General features: G+C 50.6%; 1 protein-coding gene across 2 annotated transcripts in view; it reads left to right on the top strand.

Annotated features, from left to right (window-relative positions):
* The window catches only part of DAAM1 (dishevelled associated activator of morphogenesis 1), a 91,325-nt gene that overhangs the window by 68,260 nt on the left and 3,133 nt on the right, over nucleotides 1-19,932 (top strand). The window contains exons 17-26 of one of the 2 annotated variants that reach the window (XM_066189033.1): nucleotides 3,886-3,915; nucleotides 5,213-5,316; nucleotides 10,461-10,545; nucleotides 11,332-11,438; nucleotides 13,209-13,297; nucleotides 13,493-13,661; nucleotides 14,407-14,514; nucleotides 16,991-17,051; nucleotides 17,675-17,806; nucleotides 19,353-19,523. In XM_066189033.1, coding sequence (XP_066045130.1) covers nucleotides 3,886-3,915; nucleotides 5,213-5,316; nucleotides 10,461-10,545; nucleotides 11,332-11,438; nucleotides 13,209-13,297; nucleotides 13,493-13,661; nucleotides 14,407-14,514; nucleotides 16,991-17,051; nucleotides 17,675-17,806; nucleotides 19,353-19,523 — 1,056 coding nt within the window. The remainder of the gene's footprint in view (nucleotides 1-3,885; nucleotides 3,916-5,212; nucleotides 5,317-10,460; nucleotides 10,546-11,331; nucleotides 11,439-13,208; nucleotides 13,298-13,492; nucleotides 13,662-14,406; nucleotides 14,515-16,990; nucleotides 17,052-17,674; nucleotides 17,807-19,352; nucleotides 19,524-19,932) is intronic. The other variant, XM_066189032.1, reaches the window with a different exon arrangement.

The following is a 19,932-nucleotide window of genomic DNA, read 5'->3' as shown; positions in this document are numbered from 1 at the left end:
TGCACTCTGAAGATGGATCACCAAAAAAACACCCCAAACCAAAAAAAGAGACGGGGAATGTTATGAAAATAACCCCCAGATGTGGCCACAGTTGGGTAATATTTTTGGATTGCTCTTAACAGCAACTGCTCCATGTGTCTGTATTGGGTGGAAAATTTCTATCCCTCTCTGGCCAAGAAGGACTAAGTTATGCCCACATCTACCATGGGTGGGTCTCTTCTTTTATTTTTGTAGTGAGCCAAGAGCAAAATGCGAGCTTTGAACAAATATCCCAAACCAAAATAATGTCATTGCAGGCAAAAGTCTCTGCTTTTTAATCTCCTGCTCAAGCACTTTAGCCCCAGTTTGGAAGGCATCAAAGCACACAAAGAAAATTAGACACTTATTTTACCCCAGGCGGGATGAAAATGGGCAAAGCCAGTGAGTGTTTCAAGAAGGCAGTAGAAAAAGCAAGGAGAGAGGCTGAAGAGGGATGTTCACCTGCTGAACACCTGGCTGTGTTCCTGGGAGGAGAGAGCAGCTTGTCTCCTTCGTGCCAGGCTCAGTCAGAGGGACGGTGCCAGGAAGGAGTGGACTAGACCCATAAGCTCATTAGGCAGTGTGAGAGTTTAATCTGTTCCAGAGGCTAATTGAGGGAAAGATCAGGGTGGATTAGAGCAGGGCAAGTATCAAGAGTAACCCACCAGAAGTACGTGCTGCCTGCCCCAGTGTTTTGGGAAATAGGTGACCACAGCAATGTCTCTTTCCCCTGACATTTTTTGAGCTTGACTCATGCCTACTGGAGGGCACGTCTGAGGACAAGGAATGGAAATGGAAGAGGAGCAAGAATAGAAACCTGAGTGTCAGCAGGACGGTTTGCCCTCGGGCCCATGAGTCACCTGGTGTGATTCGGATTATTGCCAGGCAGGAATTTAAAAATAATTTGGCTTGGCTGAGGTCCTGCTGGGTGAAGTGTCTGGTTAGGTTTGGGGCCAGAAGGAAGAGGGAGATGGTGCAAGGAGAGCTGTGACATGGGCTTACACCCCAGATGGGATGAGGACCACGGGGGAGCTGAATGTAGGGCTGGGGTGGGACTGGCAGAAGATGCTGTGAGAGCATCTGAACAGCAGATGGGAAAGACAAAACAAAATCCCACCTGTGAGATGCTGCTGGGGCTGGAGCTGCCCTTGGGGACATGATGCACAAGTTCCTCGTGGCTCACCTTGTGGTTCATTTTGTGTGAGTGGAGCCATGGGACACATCTCCCTGGGCCTGAGGGATGCGGTTGTCTAGCTGGAAGTCCCCAGGGTGCTCCCAGTGTTAGTCCCAGGATGGAGAGTGCAGGCTCCAGTGTGTGGGGTTAGATGTGCTCCATGAGATCAGGAGTGGAAGTGTTCCAGGCTGGATGGGGCTCTGAGCAGCCTGGTCCAGCGGAATGTTCCCTGCCCATGGCAGGGATTTGGACTAGAGGATCTTTAAAGTCCCTTCAGCCCAAGCCATTCTGTGATTCTGTAACACATGCAAACCCCGGGGCACTGTGTACATGGTGAGGGGCTGGGGCAGTGAACAGCCTGTCCCTGAGGCACAGTGAAATAATAATAATGGTTTAATAACTCACAGTGTTTTCAAGCTCTAGCAAAACTTGGTTTCTGTCACGAAGATGCAAGGGAGGAGAAGGGTTTTGTCTTCCCTGTTCCCTGTCTTGAGCCACTTGCTCAGTGATCATGCCCCTCACTTGTCCTGAGTCGCAATATCCACAGGACATGGGGCATCAAGGGCTGGCTGTTCCAATGCCCCCAAACATACCAGGGCTCTGGAAATGCGTGGTCAAGTGGTGCATCCCTGTGGCAGTGCCCCAGCAGGACTTGGGGACAGCAGGCAGAGGCGTGTGCAGTGCTCAGAGCTCTCTGACCCCCCCAGGGTGGCTGTTGTGGGGCTGCCTTTGCTGGGATTTGTCTGGTTTTGTTGCCAGAGCTCCTGGGAATCCCTGAGTGCTGCACAGACCCCAGGCTTAACCATGTACTTAATTTTAAGCATCTCTTTAAATGCTTTTCCCACATCACAGGCTGGGATGTAAATGCAGGCGATTAAGTGAGCTCTGCAGCTTTTGGGAAAGGCTCTTTCCATGTGGGGAGGGCAGGAACCCTCTGGGCTTCCTGGGGCTCAGCCTGGGAGCATCCCTGCCTCACAATGCATGAAGCTGTTGGGAGAGCCTGTATCCTCCCAGCTGAGGCTCTGCAGATGTCCCTGTCCCCAGAGAAGGTCCCAGCCCTGTAGGTGTACAGAATATCAGCATTTACACTCCAAAACAGGAGTTTTTGGCTGTGGCATGAGAATTGGCAGTAGCTGTGTAAGGGTGTGCATGCAGTGATGGAGAAAGGCAAGTCCAGGACCATCAGGGCTTAGACTGTGCAGGGCTTTGTGCCTCTGTCAGGGATGTCTTGGGAGTCTTCATGGGGGTAGAGGCTGGGAGTGGTGTTGATAAGTAGCAGTGACACAGCCAGGGCAGTCCTGGCAGGTCCTGCAGCGGTGAGTGATGTAAAAGAGTCAGGGCCAAGTGGAAAATATATTGTGTTGTTGAACCAGGGGCTTAGCAGTGAGCTGGGAAAGAATTCATCTCCCAAAAAAGGATGAAGGAAATAAAGCCTCCAGCTCCTCTGTGCAAGGGAGAGTGACCTGCACAGGGGCCAGGGACAGCAGGGCTGGGAATTGTTTGTGGGGATGGTGAGAGCACATTTAAAGCTTACACCATCCTGCAGCAGAGCCTGGATCACATTTCCTGGCAGGGAAAGGGGCAGGGATGAAGCTGGTTTGAGGCAGGGAGGAAGGGTTTTTGTAGTGAAACTTTTCTCTACCTTAATGCATGAGGAGCCCTCCCTCTCCTAGAGCAGGGGACTGCAAAGAAAGTCCCACCATGCCCTTCTTCCTCTCCTGGGGCAAGTCTGAGCATTGTGGGGCAGATCTGAGGGTTGAAATGGAAGGAAGAGCTCCTAATTAGGGACCAGTTAAACGAAGATAAAGATACCTTTGCAGCTTGTGGGTGTGCTTTGTGCCTGTCCCACCAAGGAGACTGCTGGGAAGAGATTGAAGAGTGAAACATTGATCCTTAGCCTTAACTGAACCAGAGACTTTTTAGCCTCCGGACTCTTGATCAGCACAGCTCAGCCAAGGGAACGAGGACGGAAAACTCCAGTGTGTGTGTGCACATGTGTGTGGTGCCAGCTTTACTGCACCTGCTTCCAGTCTGCTGGGGAGAGCCCAGCAGGACAGCCAGCTCTTGGGAAGCTGGCTTGGTGGGCATTGGGGTGGCACTTGGCCAGGCTGCTGAGCCCTGGAGAAGCAGGGAGGAGGAGGAGGAGGAGGAGGAGGAGGAGGAGGAGGAGGAGGATGAGAACCCAAGGGGAAGTGTGTTGCTGTGGCAAATGGTGAAGTTTTGCTGCGGCCAGATTTGCTCCGGGATGCTCCTCTTGTTATTTCCACTTTAAAGCCCTGTTTTTCCTGGCAGTCACGTTGGCATCTCAGTCCCTCAGATGTGCAAGAACCAGCAATTTTCCTCCCTGCACGGCAGGCTGAGCAGAGCTGTGCCTTTGGGCCAGCAGCAGGGCTTGGCCAGCATCCTCCCACCTCATCCCGTGTCTCCTCCTCACCTCTGTGCACAATGTACCTTGGCCTGATCCATTCACGGAGCCTCCTTTTCCATCAGCTCTCCCCTTCTGCACATCCTGTATCCCACATTTTCACCTGCATCCCCCCATTTCAGCACCCCCAAGTGCCTCCCCATGCTGCCAACCCCCTCCCATAGTGCACGTTTCCATTCTCTGTGCCTCAATTCCCTCTGGTTTTGCTGAGATCACTGAACTGCATGTGTTTTTCCTGCCTTTTTCCATGCTTCTGCTATGGCTGTAGGACTTCTTTGTGAATGGTAGCTCCAGACAGGTAAGTGAGCACTTGCAGGAGTGTGATGTGGGGCTGGGGACAGGGACACAGGGGCACGTGGTTGCTTCTGAAGGGGGTTAATGTGTGACAAATGGGCTTGAATCACAGCAAAGGTCACCCAGAAGGAGCAGCTTGAACGTTAATGCTGGGGAGGCTGGTAAGGCAGAGCCCAGCCTCTCTGCTGTCTGGCCTGAGGTCAAAGCCAATGTCTGAGTCCAGGAGCTGGATTTTTAGATGCAGCTGAACACAGAGAGGTTCCTACCCCTGAGCAGTTTTTGTTTTCAGAAGATGGAAATAAACCCACAGGTTTAAGCTCTCTGCTTGGTCAGAGCAGGCAAGGCACATGAGAGGGGCAGCTGGTGCTGGGTGACTCGGGGCTCATTTTCCATCACCTGTCTCTATTCCCACTTCTCATATCTACATGTTTTCTTCACTGAAACAAGAAAATTAGTAAAAAAATGGTAATTTCAGTGCTCACTCTCAGCCCTTGCAGTGGCCATGTGCCAGGTCTATGCTCGTGGACATTTAGCATGGATCTATAACGTTCAGGACCTTGCAGCTCCAGATTGTGTTCCTTCCAGAAGGATTGAATAGCCAGCTTTTAATTGATTACCCTTACTAAAATATGCAATATGGTAAATTAAAACCTGGGACAACATGAACTCCTCGGGCAGCCCTGCAAAGCTGCTGTTATGTAGATCTGCCCATTTGCTCACAACCACAATATTGCTAGTCATCTGAAGGTAACATGTTTAAGCCACTTAGGAGATGCAGGTGCTTATGCCGCACCAATTCCTGCTTTCAAATCCCTTCTTTTGAGAGGATTTCACTGAAAAAGCTGCTGGGTGCTTGTGAAAAAAGCTGTATTGGTTATCTGGCTCGGGAGGAGTGATGCATGAAGGGTGATCACAGATGTTTGGAGCAGGGGTGAGCGGTGCTGAGTGTGTGCAGCAGCCCATAATGAAACACTCCGTGCGAGGGTTTAATGAAGTATCACAAGTATGTATGCTAAGAAAGCCAGCCTTTATTTATTCAGCAGCGCCCTTGTGTTTGCAGATTTTTAAATCTTCCCTGTCTGAGAAAATATTTACATTTCTAACCAGTGGCTTCAAAGCCAGCTCTGGTTTATGAAATGACTTACTGTGTTTGGGTTTACAGGCGAGGGGTTTTACCCGTGGTGACACTCCTGATTCATGGGGGCCCTCTGTGTATCACGCTGCTGTGTGCTGAGGGTACTCAATGTCCTTGCTGCTCCATGGCTCTTCTCCAGGCTTTTCTTCTTATTATTTTCTCGTAGAAGGAAGATGCCATCGATGACACTTTGAGTTCCCGGCACAAAGTCAAGGAGCTCTCCGTCATAGACGGCCGGAGAGCTCAGAACTGCAACATCCTCCTCTCCAGGTATGGTTCATGCCTTGTTGCCCTCTGGAGAGTGGGGGGGATGCTTAATAGCCTGCCCTGAGTGTCCTGCTCATCCCTGGGGCAGGGGGTTGATGACAGGAGCCAGTGAAGCAGGAGAGCCAGTGACACCTGAACCCAGCTATAGCCTTACATCCTCATGGCGGGGTGACCCAGAGGGGGGGCAGTGCCATTGACTGGGTACGTGGCAATTTGGTGTCCCTGGAAAGCCCCTGAGGGGCTGGGACACCCAGTGAGCTTCCACAGGAGGTGGAAAGGGGGTTGATTTCACCTCTTATCTTTCCCAGCCTGGGTTTTGTTTGCTCTTTGCTGGTGGTTGAAGAGGCTCCCTCTGGGCTGGGGAAGTGCTGGGTGTCAACAGGGTGCAGGGAGCAGCAGTAATTCAGCCAGGACCTTGCTGCCCACATCAGAATTTTGGGAAGGGGATGTCCCCCTCTCACAGCTGCTCTGCTGGTCTGACAGCCTCCCTCATACCCCTTACGAGGCAGGCTCAGCACTGCTACCAGCAATTTAATCTGATCTCCAAGCAGCTGCCAAAATTATAAAAACTATTTCAGCAAGATAAACTACACCAATAAGACTGAATCCTGATAAAAAAGGAAACCAGGTTGTGGTGGTCTGAAAGGATGAGCCATCAGTGTGTTAGCTACTTGGGAAAAAAACACCCAAAGAGCGGCAAAAAATGCCACTTGTTTCTGACTCACACAGAAAAAAAAAATCAGTAAAATTTAAAAATATTCACTCTGCTGTCTGGAGGCACAGAAGCTTCTGTGCCACCCAGGACTGGCCAGGATGTAGCAGCATTGCTGGCGCTGGGTTTGCAGCCGAATTTGGTGTTATCCCAGACTGTGGGTTCCTTCTGGTCCTTCCAAGTGGAGATGCTGCCTTGTCTGGGCAGCCCAACTGATTTCCTTCCTTAGAAAGCTTGGAGAGGCTGATGTCTGCAAAAAAATAAAACCCCAGAGTGGGTAACTCAGCCCCTGGTGCTTCTCCCAGAGGTGGTTGGCAGCCTGTGGGCAGTGAGAGCGATGAGTGCGGCACCATTTGGGGGTAAAACTGCCCTGGTTTTGGCTGGCTCTGCTCTGGGCTGCTTCTGGGGATTTTCGTGCTTCCTAGCAGTCCAAATAAAAAAGGATGGTGATGAAAGCGGAGTTTAAAGCAGCAGGCAAATGAGTATGTCTGTGGCAGGCAGCTATTAGCAAGTAAAACGACGGGATTTGGGGCACTGGCTGAGCTGCTCCCGGCGTATGTAGGCTGAGCGTCGAGTGGGTTTAGGTGTGATTCAGCCAGAGGTTTAAGGGTATATTTGGAAGCCAAGCACACAAATAGCTCCTTCAGTGGGAAGGGGAGAGACCCAAGCAGTCAACTTCAAAGGCATCTTGCACGTCTTACTGAGTGAAGGTCTCAATTTCATCTCACCAGCAAACCTTTCTCTTCCAAGAAGGCAATGGCTGGAAATGAATTGCCAGTAACTAATCCCACAAAAAGGGCAGGATGGAGGTTGCTGCCTGCCTGCCTTTCCCTGTGGGCCAATTCCTAGGGGAGAAGCAGGATCAGACTTGCCCTGCAAGGTGGTCCTCAGGCCTCTGTATGGCTTTTCCCAGGCCCATCCTCATCCAGGGATGAGTGGCTTTGAAGTTGCAGTGACTTGCCCCAGATGCTGCTTTGGAAGTGCTTTGGAGCTCTTCCCATGGTTCTCCCAGGACCACAACTGAACTTCTCTCCCCAAAATCCCTCTGGGTGATTTGATGCCAGGTGTCTCAGAGGTGGTACAGGGATAAAGCCCAAGCATCCTTTTCATATTCTCAGGTCCAGCTCCTGCATCTCCAGCAGACTCCATGTATCACTTAGGCAAACCCTTTCGCCTCTGCCCACCCCAGCTGCCCATCCCAAAGCCGGGCAGAGCAGTGGTTCCCTGATCCCAGTATTCCAAAGGGACTGGTCTGGCTGCTGGGCTGCTGCTGTCCCACCTCGCTTGCATGGCCACCATGGGGCTGAGCAGACTTTCACATGCAAAAGGACCTGCAGGCTTGGCCCCTGATTTAGCCCAGACGTTTGTGAGCTCACCAGGCATTGTCTGGCTCGCAGCGTGGAAAGATTACGGCCAGTGAGATATTTTATCTCCCTCTGTAGATTTATTTTTTCGCCTGTTTCCCTTGCTTTGGGAGAAATTACTGCGCAGTGAGATCACTGGATTTTCCTCCAGCTTGTAATGCAGCACAAGAACATTTTTAAGGCTTGCTTTTCTCTCCTGTTTTTTTGGAGAAGGCTTTGCTGATGTCAGTGCCTTGCTGTGAACCCACCAAGGCCTTGCTTTTGCTCCCTGTGTATGGGTGTGTATTTTTAGCCCTGCAATTCCACCCCTCACTCCATCGTTTTTCCGGCTGCACTGGCTCGTTTGATTCCTCTCTCTCCCGGTGAGGTGACATGAGGCTTTTTTGGTTTTTTTTTTTTTCAATTTTTCCCCCCCCTCTTCAAATGAATGTGGCTTTTCAAGGGAGGGCTTGTCCCTTTCTTGGTGGAATTTTGTTTTTCCCCCTTCACACTTACCACGCCCTCCACGGGGCCAAACAAAAGCTGGTCGGGCTGGCGAGCTGTCACCTCGCATTGCCGGGCTGCTGCCTCTAAATCCCTGTGACAGCGAGTCCTGTGACCCCGTTCCTCTCAGACAGCTCGCCTTCGACAGCTGCTGCCAACAATGATAATTATTGTGGTTATAGATAAGCTTCGAGCTTTTGCTGGCCCCTTTCCCATCGAGTTGTCTGAGAAGTCTGTTTTCTTCTGGCGCCCCTGCTGATGCAGGGGGCAGGCTCTTGTTCTTGGCACTGGCTTGTGATGATTCCTGAGAAAAGTTGTTGGTTTTGTGTTTTTTGTTTTTTGTTTGGTTTTTTTTTTTTTTTTCCCAACCTCTTTTCTTTTTAAATGCATTTTTATTGTTGACTTTGCTTTCAGTGAGTAAGGGCTTGGAAAAGCCACCCTCATCTTCTCCCCACACTCCTGGAGATGATCACGGTATTTTTCTGTGCTTTAGGTGTTTGCTGTGGATGAGGAGTAGCTGCCTGCCCACCCCCTTCTCCCAGGAGCGTTTTTGCCTCCCAGGGATCCCCAAATGCCCAGATCTAGCCAATGTCTGCTTTTCATCGGGGGGAGACCAGTGCTGGTGGTCTGAGCACTCCTGTTTCTGCTCAGGTGTAAAAGGAGTTCCTCTGCAGTTTCATGTCCCACCTCAGGTCATGTCCCATCCTGGCCACTGCCATTGTAAGGGACAGGTAGGGTGACCTCAGGATGTGGCTGCCTGTTCCTTCAAGCAGCAGAGGAGATATTTTCCAAGGATTCTGGATTTGTTCCTTGTATGATGACCCCAGCAAGTGTCTTGGCTGCTGCTCAGTGCAGTCTTTGAGCTTCCTCCCCTGGCTGAGGTAGATTTTAATTCACTCCTTAATTAACAGGCACTCTCTGGGGTGCTCCCTTGGGGAGGGGGTGGAAGAGGACTGAGTGCAGGATGAGAAATATGGGCTCATAAGGAATGAAGATTTACTTACCAGGTCTGTAAGATGCACCTGTCTCAATAAAGCGAATCCTTCACTTCCAGCTTTGAGCAGCATATTCCAAGCTAAACCAAGCCCTTGCTACCCTGACCTTAGAGACCAGCACCCTTCCTGTGTCAGCCTTAGCTTCCAAAAGCCAACTCCACAGTCTCAGTCTGCTCCCTGAAGAGATGTGGGGGTGAAAAACACCCTCCTTGTTTAATTACTCAGAGTGATCAAGTCGGCTCCTGATCTTCTTTTTGATCTGCTGATCAGGTTGACTTCCAAGGTCTCACATCCTGCTGCAGGGTGTGTTTCCGGTTTCAACTCATTCCTTTGAGCCACATCCAGTGTTTCAGCATCCCTTGGCAGCACTGATCACCGATACTGGGGCCATGGGGTTCCTCAAACAGGTCTTTTCAACTCTGTGGTTTTTCCCTGCATGCAAGTACAGGGAATTACATATTTTAAACTGGATCTGTTGCAATGGCTTTAACCACGACTGCACGCCAGGCAAGAGGGAGGATGTAGGTAAATGGAGTTGCAGGAGTTTCTGGGCTTTCCCTTTGTTTAATTTAGATTATTTCATAGACCGCAATGCAAAGAAAAAAGAAAAATACATGTGGTTTTGCAATCAAAGTCCTTGCAGGGAGCGGTTCCTTGCAGTCAAATTAAACTGTAATTAATGGCTGCTCTAGCCCAAGGAGGAGCTGAGGGCGTCTTTCCATCTCTCTGTTGCCTCAGCTCAGTGTGGGCTGCTGGCAGAAAGATCCCTGCCAGGGAAGCCCAGCCTGGTGGTGCTTGCTGTGACACAGTGGTCTGTGGGTTTGGAAATCTTCAATTCCTGTTAGGTGAAGTAGAGGAAGAAAAAGGTGGGGGAGAGGCTGGTTTCCAGCTTCTTGCACTTTCAGGAGCATTGAATCCCCACCCCTCCAAAGAAGACCAAAATGATGGCTTTCCTGGGATGCTAAACATCCACTTGTCCAAGTTTTGGATTTCTTTTTAATTTTTTCCTAGAGGAAGACTCCAGCCGAAGGTGGTCAGGAAAAGTGGGAGATACAAGGTTTAAATTCATGAACAGCGGTGGAAATTGGCCAGATTTTCGTTAAGGGTTGCGGCAGTGGGTTCAGGGGCAGTGCTGAGCTGCACTCCTGAGCCTGGGCTGGGCTCTGTTGCCAGTGAGAATGTAATCTCACTGGCCCTGTGGCCTTTGGGGGTGCTGGAACTGCAGGAGCAGCATTGCAATGAGCAAGAGTTACATCTGAAGGTTGGGTATTTAATGTACTGCTTACAATCCTTCCGTAAAGTACTGCAAAACAGGGAAATGGGGAATGGCAGCTGCAGTGTGGGGAGAGGGAATTGCCTGGGGGGTTGGCAGCAGGGCCAGGGCTTCTCAGTGCTGTGCTGAGCCTTGGCAGAGCACGGTCCTACCACATTTCTCACGCATCCTCCTTCATAACATGTTGGATAGAGCTGTTTGTGATGCTGCTGCTGGCTGGGGGTTCAGCTGTTCATGTTGCTCAGGTGTGTAAGGAAACGCTCCTGAGCCTTCCCCGATTGCTGGACTGGGAATAACTCATCTTTCCCTCCACCTCCCAGGCTGAAACTCTCCAATGAGGAGATCAAACGAGCGATTTTGACGATGGATGAGCAGGAGGACCTCCCAAAAGACATGCTGGAACAGGTGGGCAACGTGTCTCGTGCTCCTTTGTGGTTGCCTCATGCTGAGACAACACTCTGCCAAATTTGGGACCAAAGCTCAGCTTTGGGTGTGCTGGGTCCCAAATTATTTACCAGCCACTTGTAGAAAAACCACCCAGGTGGGCTGGAGCAGCAGGAAAGCAGCTCAAATGTGGCATTCTGGGAGCAGCATGGCCCCCATGTGCCATTCCTGTCCCCAGGTCTGTCCTGGGGCCCTTTCGTGGGGCCATTTCTCCTTTTTGTGGCTGCGGCTCAAAGTTTGTGCTCAATGGTGGTTTATTTTTGAAAGGTTAGATAGTCTCTGTTCAAGCCTCAGAAGGGGAATCCCATTTTCACCCCCTCTGAATCCCTTTGGAAGCATATTATTCACCTGTCCTTAAAGCTGAGCTGGTAATTGCACTTTGAGCAGAGACGTGGGAGGATTCATTGCATGAAATTTCCATCTGCTAATAAGCAGAGAGTTGCAGCAAATGGGAATCCCTGACTGACATCTCCTCTGGCAGAGCTGATGTTGAAACCTCCTTGGAGCAGACTTAATTCATTTGTTGTAAAAGCTGAGTGATGGCAGCGCAGAGGCAGGAGACACTGACGTGATGGGGTAATGTGAGGAAGGTCACAGGGACAGCAATAACACTTATTTCACAGGTGCCTTGGGGTTACTGCCTGTACATGCTGAAAAGGTGTTAGACTCAGGGAAATAAATCACTTTTTAATTCCTGAAAATGTGTGCATGGGCCTCATGTCCACTGCTGTGCTTCCTCCTGCCCAGCTGCTGAAGTTTGTTCCTGAAAAGGGTGACATTGACCTGCTGGAGGAGCACAAGCACGAGCTGGACCGCATGGCCAAGGCTGACCGGTTCCTCTTCGAAATGAGCAGGTTGGTGCCTCAGGGGACACATTTTGGCCAGTGGCTGCACAGGCTGATGGGGGGTGGCTGTTTCATGGAGCCTGCTTGGGGAATAAGCCCTTTTCTTACTGTTTTTCATGTCAAGAAATGAGTGGGCCAAGCCGACAGGAGGGCAAGTTACAAGGATCAAAAATTACAAGGATCACATGTAATGCTCTGGTCCTGAAATCAGGGTTGTGCTCCTATACAAGCAGCAGCTGGACAGAGCAGGGGAGAGGGATGGGGAGATGGATTGTCTGGTGGTTCTGGGTTGATGGTTGGACCAGATGATCCTGAGGGTCTCTTTGGACCTTGATGATTCTGAGATTCTGTAATCTAACCTGGTCAAGTGGAAGGTGCCTCTACTGGGCAAAGGGGTTGCAGCTAAATGATCTTTCAGTCCTTTCCAGGCCAGACCATTCTATGATTCATTGTTGCCCAGTGGGAAGTGCTGTTAAAATGGTAGCACTGTGCTCCTTTCCCTTTCATCCTAGTGAATATTCAGGCCTGATGTATGTACATTTTGCCCTGCTGTGTAGATGAGTCCCACTTCTCACCTCAGGATTGACTCATCTCCAGGGCTCCTGAGACTATATGAGACTGAAAGGAAATGTCATTTCTTCCTGCTCCTGGTAGCAATCATTTAAAACTTAGGAGTCTTCAGGGATGAATAACCTTATCTCTTGCATGCACATCCTCTAGAGGTGCTGGGTTAAAATCTTGAAGCTCCTTATTTAAATTGAACTGAGCATTGAGCTCTCTGAATTTCTTAGCTGAACTTCAAGCCAGTCACTTGTTGGCAAGGTCAGCGAGTTTTACAATTGCACTGGGAGATCAAAAATAGAAATGCTCCCATGGTCCCTGAGAAGTGCACCGATGAGCTGTGTGCTTGCTGAGTGTCAGAGGCATGCAGGATGGAGCTGTGAAGTTCAGACCTGAGCCCTCAGGGCTCAGTGATGCTCAGAATTAGCTTTTCTATCACAGGTCACCTTCCTTCTTCGAAGACTCTCTCGCCACAGACTCTCATGCCTTCATCCTTTGGAAAGCACAATGTGCTGATGCAAATGTTTTCCTTGATTTCCAGCACGGCGTTTTAATTTTTGCCTTGTGGTCTGTAACCAAGTGTGATGTATTTGTCACCTCTGATTAGTACAACAGCACAGCTCATGGCCCTGTGTGGGAGCATGTCTCCCGTGGGTCCTTGGTCCAAGTGACTCAAATCAGACTGCCATGTGCATACAAGTGAGATCTTGGTTAGCGTAAACAGGAATGACATGAGCAGAGCCATCGCTGACTTGCCCAAGAGAGGGAGGGGCTTCCCAGGCCAGTCCATCATTCTGATGATCAGAAGGTGCAGTTTCATTAGTTCTGGTTGTAGGTGAGCCTCTCTCCAGCTGCAGCTCATCACAAAGCCATGGGGAGCCCAGACCTCATCAGCACCTTTGCTTAGGAGTGGTTGTGAAAGAACTGTTTGTTCTTTCACATGTCAATAGGGTGTAAAAATCCACTTGTTGAACCTGCTGAGTTAAGGGGATAGGCTTAAGCATGTGCTTAAAAACCCATGGGGATCCACCCCAGGACAGCTGTAGCTTCAGTTGTCAATTTTTCCCATCTCAGCACAGTTTCAGGGAGAAAAGGGGTCATTATTTTTTAATCACCCTGGCTCAAGCATGCTTTGTAAGCACAGCTGTGAGCAGTGGAGCAACAGAGCTCTGCCTGCAGCAAGCTAGGCTCAACCTGCACCTCCTCTTCGTTTTCCAGGATAAACCATTATCAGCAAAGGCTGCAGTCCCTCTACTTCAAGAAGAAGTTTGCAGAGAGAGTTGCAGAGGTCAAGCCCAAGGTGGAAGGCAAGTGACCAGAGCTGCTAAGGGACTGTGCCAGCACAGGGATCACTCCCAGGAAGAGCATCCTCTGTGCCAGGATGAGCCTGGGGGAAGGGGAAGGGAAGGGGAAGGGGTTGGTGGTCCTTCCTGGGGGTGCTGAAGGGGTTGCTGGTGGGCTGTTATGGCAGGGGGTAATGTCCCACCCCTCTCTGCTTTCAGCCATCCGTGCTGGCTCCAAGGCAGTGCTGCAGAGCAGCAGCCTCCAGCAGCTCCTGGAGGTGGTCCTGGCCTTTGGGAACTACATGAACAAGGGCCAGAGGGGCAACGCCTTCGGGTTTAAGATCTCCAGCCTCAACAAGATTGCAGACACCAAGTCCAGCATTGACAAGTGAGCAGCCCCTGCCCTTGTCCTTGGTAGCATCCATGGGCCCCAGGGGTGTTGGGGGGAATGCAGGGGTCATTAGCATCACCTCTGGGACATGGGTAGGTGGGAGCAGTCCCCTCCTCCTGCTGCCCAGTTTGGCACGTCCAGTGATGTGAGCGTGCACTTTTTTGAGCAGGACAGCTTTCAAGGGAAGCCAAGCTGCAGATCAGCACAATTGATGGAGCCTTTCCTTCCTGGGCTGGCTAAACTACAGCCAAGGCTGATTAGGAGAATCATCTTCCAAATGCTTTTTTACCCCTTTGAAGATGCCAGGAGCCAGAGAAAGAGTTTCCAGGGGCTTTTCTCCATAGGAACTTCCTCTGCCACTCTCCCATGCTGATGCAGCCATTGCCTGGTTTGCTCTGCCCTGCTGAGCTCTGTGTACAAAGCAAGAGGAGCTGGATCAGGTCTCAAAGCTGCCTGGTCTCATCCATCAGTAAAGACAGTGGAGGACAAGAGCAGTGATGCTCCAGTCACCTCCCCTGGGTTCCTCGTGTGGAGAGCCCTTGCTTGCAGGGACCGAGCTGCTCTGCCCTATAGCTGTGCACGGGACAGACCCATCCCATGTCCCTGGACAGGCATCAAGCAGCATCCTTGCAGAAATCCTCAAATAGTTCACTACTGTGGTTGGGGTTTAACCAGGGCTTTTGACTGAACAGTGAGCTCCCCACGATGCTGCCACACTGACCTCTCTGCCCCTCTCTCCTAGGAACATCACCCTGCTGCACTATCTCATCACTGTCGTGGAAAAGAAATACCCCAAAGTCCTGCGCCTGCACGAGGAGCTGCGAGACATCCCACAGGCAGCCAAAGTCAAGTAAGCAGGGGCTGAGGGGGCACTTAGGCAGCACTGGGAGCACCTCTCCCCTCATTTCAGCTTGTTTTTCCATGTCACCTCACCCTGGCTCACCCTCCTGGCCAGAGGTGCTGGGAGCTGTATCCCTGCCCTACAGCTGCTGGGCTGTATCCCATGCCGTGGCCACGCTGGCCCAGAGCAGCCCAGGACTCAGAAGCAAACATCACCTGGCAGCTTTAAATCACAGCCCTTGCAGCAAAGGCTCTAAACTTGTGAGCTTGGGGGAGGAGAGCTGCTTGCAGCAGCCGTTTCCTGTTGTTATCTCACCGCAAAAGCATTTAATTAATTTCTAATGGTGCATTAAGTAATCCGGGAGGAAGCGGTTGCGGTGTGGCTGCAGATAAAGGGCAGCTGTTTATCTTCATGTGCCAGGGAGGCTCTGCCTGAAGCGTGGGCAGGACCAGGCAGCTGTGTGAGGGACTCACCTGCATCCAGGTCCTGCCTGCCCCTTGTTCCATCAACATGGAGTTCCTGGGGTTTGCTTTTTAAAGCCTGCCCAGTGACCTGTTGGGAACAGGCTGCCCCAGTTCTGCAAAGCCCTTAAACACAGCCTCAACCTTTAAGTTCAGGAGGAATCTGCTGTTGCTCTGCAAAGCCCTCAAGTATGTGCTGAATTACCTCTGAAATCAATGAGGCTCTGTTTTGGTTTTAAACTCCAGCAGGAGCTTAGGGGCTTTGATGCTTCAGGGATGTGAGCAGCAAAGACCACACGTTTCTGCAGCCATTTGTGTCAGTTGTGGACATGAAAAGGGGCTGAAACGGCACCTCTTTAGAGAGGGTGCAGTTAGAACAGGTTACCCGGAGAAGTTGTGGATGCCCCCTGCCTGGAAGTGTTCCGGGCCAGGTTGGATGGGGCTTGGAGCAACCTGGGATAGTGGAATGTGTCCCATGGCAGCAGGGTTGGGCTTTGAGGTCCCTTCCCATCCAAACCATTCCAAGATGCTGTGAAATATACATGGATTTTACATTGGCTTGAGGACTGTCCAAGCTTCAAAGGTCTCTTGTAGCAGTGGTGGGTTCCCAGGGAAGATGTGTACTGGACAAAACAAGGATCCTCTTGTATAAAATGTAAAATAATCATCAGCCATTGGGAGTGAGCACAGTGACGGGACAAATCTTGGCATGCAGGAAGAGTGTTCTTCTGCCAGAGGTTTCCTGGGCACTGAAACAGGCTCCCCACAGCGATGGTCACAGTGTCAAGCCTGACAGAGCTCCAGAAGCATTTGGACAATGCTCTCAGGCACACAGGGTGGGATTCTTGGGGCTGTCCTGTGCAGGGCCAGGAGTTGGACTTGGAGATCCTCCTCAGTCCCTTCCAGCTCAGGATATTCTGTGGTTCTGTGGGCGTGTGGTGCTCAGTTTGGAGGCATCAGCTGAGGGCATGGCTGAGCAGGACGTGCTCCATGCCAGTGGAGACTCTGGCTTTCCCACGTTCCTGATCTGCAGCTGTTGCACAGGCACACGTATGGGAAAGAAGACGTCTGCACAGGGGGTTTCCTTACCCCTCTAAACTTTATCATTTCACTTCAAACTGGACACCATATGTAACATTTGGGTTTGGTCCAATCTAGAGCGAAACCAAAAAGTTTCTAAAGCTCTGGAAAACCCTGAATTCCCCCCAGTCAGTCCTGCAGCTGTGAAGCAGAAATTGCCGCCTCTGTCAATCCCACCACTGGTAATGAACTGCTGGAGCACAGGGCTCCCAAAACTGCATTTTCCCAGACTAAACCTGCCAGGAATGCTTGCCCCATGACCCAGCATCAGCATTTCCAGGGACCCCAGCCCTCGCACAGACACCCCTGGAAAGGCATCAAGCCTGTGGTCACCGAGGCTTTGTGAGAAAGCTTCCCCTCAGACACAGTGGTAGAAACCCATGAGCACTTGAATTTGAAGCTCATCAGGGGCTTGAGCCTTGTGTAAACAAAGGCAGCGCCAGACGTGGTGATTTATTTTTATTTCTCTATATTTGGGCTGTCTCCCTTTGTGGAAGCCTCGCTGCTCCTCGGAAGGATGCTTTGCCTGGTGCTCACCCAACCGTGGTACCCTGAAAAACTGTCCTCTGTGCCCTGGGACAATGATCCCATCCACTGCTGGACCTGGAGGGAAATCTGTGCCCAGCAAAGCCCTTTTCCTGAGCCATCCTTTCAACTTGGACAGGGCTGGAGGCTGCTGAGCTTGATAAACCTGCACAGTCTCCTTGGTTAAAAATACAGAAAAGCGCTTTGCTTTGAAACAGGCAGCTGCAGCCACTTTGAGATAGTCCCAGCTTAGAGGCTGTCAGCCTGATTTGCTGCTTGAGTCACGCTGATTTGCAGAAAGGAGGCAGTGTGGGCAGGGTTGGGGTCTTTTCAGTGGGAAAACCCATGGTCAATTTGGTTGGAGAGCTGTAGATTTTGCTGGGAAAACCTGAAAATTAACATCCTGCTATTTCCTACAGCATGACGGAGCTGGAGAAAGAAATAAACACTCTGAGAAGCGGCCTGAGAGCAGTGGAGACTGTAAGTATCATTTAAATCAAGTATAGTCCAGCCTGGCTCTGAGCAGCACTGCATCCCTCCTTGGGGAGGGAGGCCAGGGAGCTCCCAGCAAAGCTGCTTTTATCTCACATCCTGGAGATCTGTTTGCCTTTCCTTCCTGCCCTGCACGTGTGCCTGTCCTCTCAGGGCTGTTTTGGCACTGAAGTTACCGTGTGTGTTTAGGCACATGCATGGGTTATGTCTAATGCATCAAGGGAGGCTGAGTAAGCCTAGTGGTGATGCCCAAGGAGGACCTGTGATGTGCAGAGGAGTCTCCCCTTGGCTATAAAACCACTGAGGGTTGGGGAGCACTTCTGCAGCACAGCTGGAGTGGAGATGAAATGCTGGAGGCATCCCAAAGGACTCACTGTCTTGCTGAATTATCCTGCTTCCATAAGCTTTCCTGCAGGATTTGGCTTAAAAGCTTACTCCAGGCAGTGTAATCCAGGGTGTCATGCCTGGCAGGGGGAGCAGCAGTGGTGATGCTGGCTGAACCCTTGGCACTGATTCAGGCACACTCCTAATGACACTGCCAGAGGCCAGAGGTATTTGTGTCCCTCATCAGCCAGGGCCTGACCAGACTTACCTTTTTTTTTCCCCCAAAGGAGCTGGACTTCCAGAAGTCTCAGGTTCAGCAAGCAGGTGACAAGTTTGTGTCTGTCGTCAGCCAGTTCATCACACTGGCCAGCTTCAGCTTCTCAGATGTTGAAGATCTCCTGATGGAAGCAAAAGAGCTGGTAAGGCCACCAATGTCCTTGAGATCTGAGCAGCTTTTCAGCCTCACCCCCTTCTCCCTGGCTGTGTCCATTGTTCAGTTGGCATTGTCCTTCTGACCTGTGCTTGGGCATTACGATGGACCTCCCTGAGGCCATGGGTAACCCAGGCCACCCTTTTGGTCTGTTGATGGTAACCTGGCAGAGATACTCCCTGCGCTGGGTTAGGACTGGTGACAAATACTCCGCAAACTGTATCGTCTTCTGCTAACTTGGCTGGATCTGGAGGAGAAGGTCTGGTCATGGTCCCCAGTATCTGTGGAAGTCCACTCTGAAGCGGTTTTCCATGGTTGTTGGAAGGGATGGGCTATGCTTTTGCTTTTTAAACACATATCCAGATTCAAGTTGTGTTCCTGTTTTCTCTTAGGAAAGCAGAAACATCCCTGTTTTATAACTTTATATCACATGAGGAGAGCATTTTCAGCGTTCCCTCCCCCAGCAGCATCTCTTGTAACATGGCAGAGAATTGTAAAATCCTGATTAAAATCAGCAAGATTAACCTCAATTATATTGACTTATATAGTGGCACTTCTCAGATTCCTCCCTGCATCTTGAAGCGTTAAGTCTCTTAAGTAAACAAAGAAATAAAAATGCACTAAATGTCTATTGAAGAGCCTGAGGCACCCCTGCAAATAAAACTAAATCATACAGGCAGGATTTTAAAATGTTCCTCTTGGTCTACCCTGCGATATCAAAGCAACTAATAAATCTGTTGGTGCTTTGATTTTGTTTTCCTTTTCTTTTAAGCGTGCTTATCTCCAGAATGTGCCTTCACAATTTTAACAAACTTGCTCTTGCACAAAGAGTCTCCTTCAGAGTGGAAGTGAGAACAAAGAGTGTCAGTCCCAAGGACAACTCGGGGGCTGCTTGGGGACTTGGGCACGTTGGCAGATCGTCGATGTCCTGTCCTGACCTCTGCTACGGCCTCATTCGACTCCCTCACATTAATGGTGTGCAAACAGCACAAGAGGCCGGAAAACTCCCTATTTCCCTGCCCAGGGCTGTGCCTGAGCCTGGGCAAAAATCTTCTTTTAGAAGTTTCACCAACACATTTGGTTTCAATAGCAGAGCATGTGGCAGTGATAAATAATACCCCCAAAAATACTTCAAAGAAAAACTTAAAAGTGCAAGTTTCCCTTCCCCTGCCGTGTTTACTATTAGTTTTATGTCTTCAGTCCCATAGTATTTTGCTTCCTTGTTTTTACTGCTGCTTAGTTAATAAAGTGGAGCTGGGGCAGGGGAGGCTCAGCAGAGCCAGAGGCGAGATGGGGAGAGGGAGCTTGATGGTGATCCAGGTCTTGTAGGGCAACAGGTAACACATCAGGTGATTTATTTCAGGTTTAAATCAAGGCTTGATGAGGCAAAGCCCTGCTGTGTGCTGTGGCTGTTTGGAAGTGTTTCACTCTGTTTGGAAGTGTTTCACTCTGTTTGGAAGTGTTTCAGGCTGCTCCATCCCACCAGCCCAGTGGATTTATCCAAGACTGATGCAGCCCTGTCTTCTCTCTTCCAGTTTTCCAAGGCTGTGAAGCACTTCGGAGAAGACACGGACAAAATGCAGCCTGATGAATTCTTTGGCATCTTTGACCAGTTCCTTCAGGCTGTGACTGAGGCCAAGCAGGAGAATGAGAACATGAGGAAGAGGAAGGAGGAGGAGGAACGCCGGGCACGCATGGAGGCACAGGTGAGCACACACCAGCAACTCTGGCAGCACCCCCAAGGGCACCTGGGGGTGGCAATTGTGTCCCCACGGTGGTCAGGGTGGCACGGGAAGCACTGAAGACTGGGAAGGGAGCTTCTGTGGTCTTAGGCCCAAAGGCTTTTCACTTTTGATTACTTGATTCATGACCTTGGGTTGGTGAGGTCTTGCAGCTGAAATGTGCAGCAGAGCTGGTGCTGTCTGTCGGCTGCTGTGACCCACCAGCAGCAGCCATGGGGCTGTGACCCCCAGCCCATGGCTTGTATCACAGAATCGCAGAATCATAGAATGGTTTGGATTGGAAGTGACCTAGTTCTAGTTCCAACCCCCTCACTGTGGGCTTGGACACCTTCCACTAGACAAGATTGCTCCAAGCCCTGTCCAGCCTGTCCTT

The sequence above is a fragment of the Chamaea fasciata genome, unplaced genomic scaffold (genome assembly GCF_029207755.1).
Source record: "Chamaea fasciata isolate MVZ Bird 193981 ecotype frontalis unplaced genomic scaffold, bChaFas1.0.hap1 SCAF_7, whole genome shotgun sequence".
NCBI classification, from domain to species: Eukaryota; Metazoa; Chordata; class Aves; order Passeriformes; family Sylviidae; genus Chamaea; species Chamaea fasciata.
This window is presented reverse-complemented; position numbering and strand designations above follow the sequence as displayed.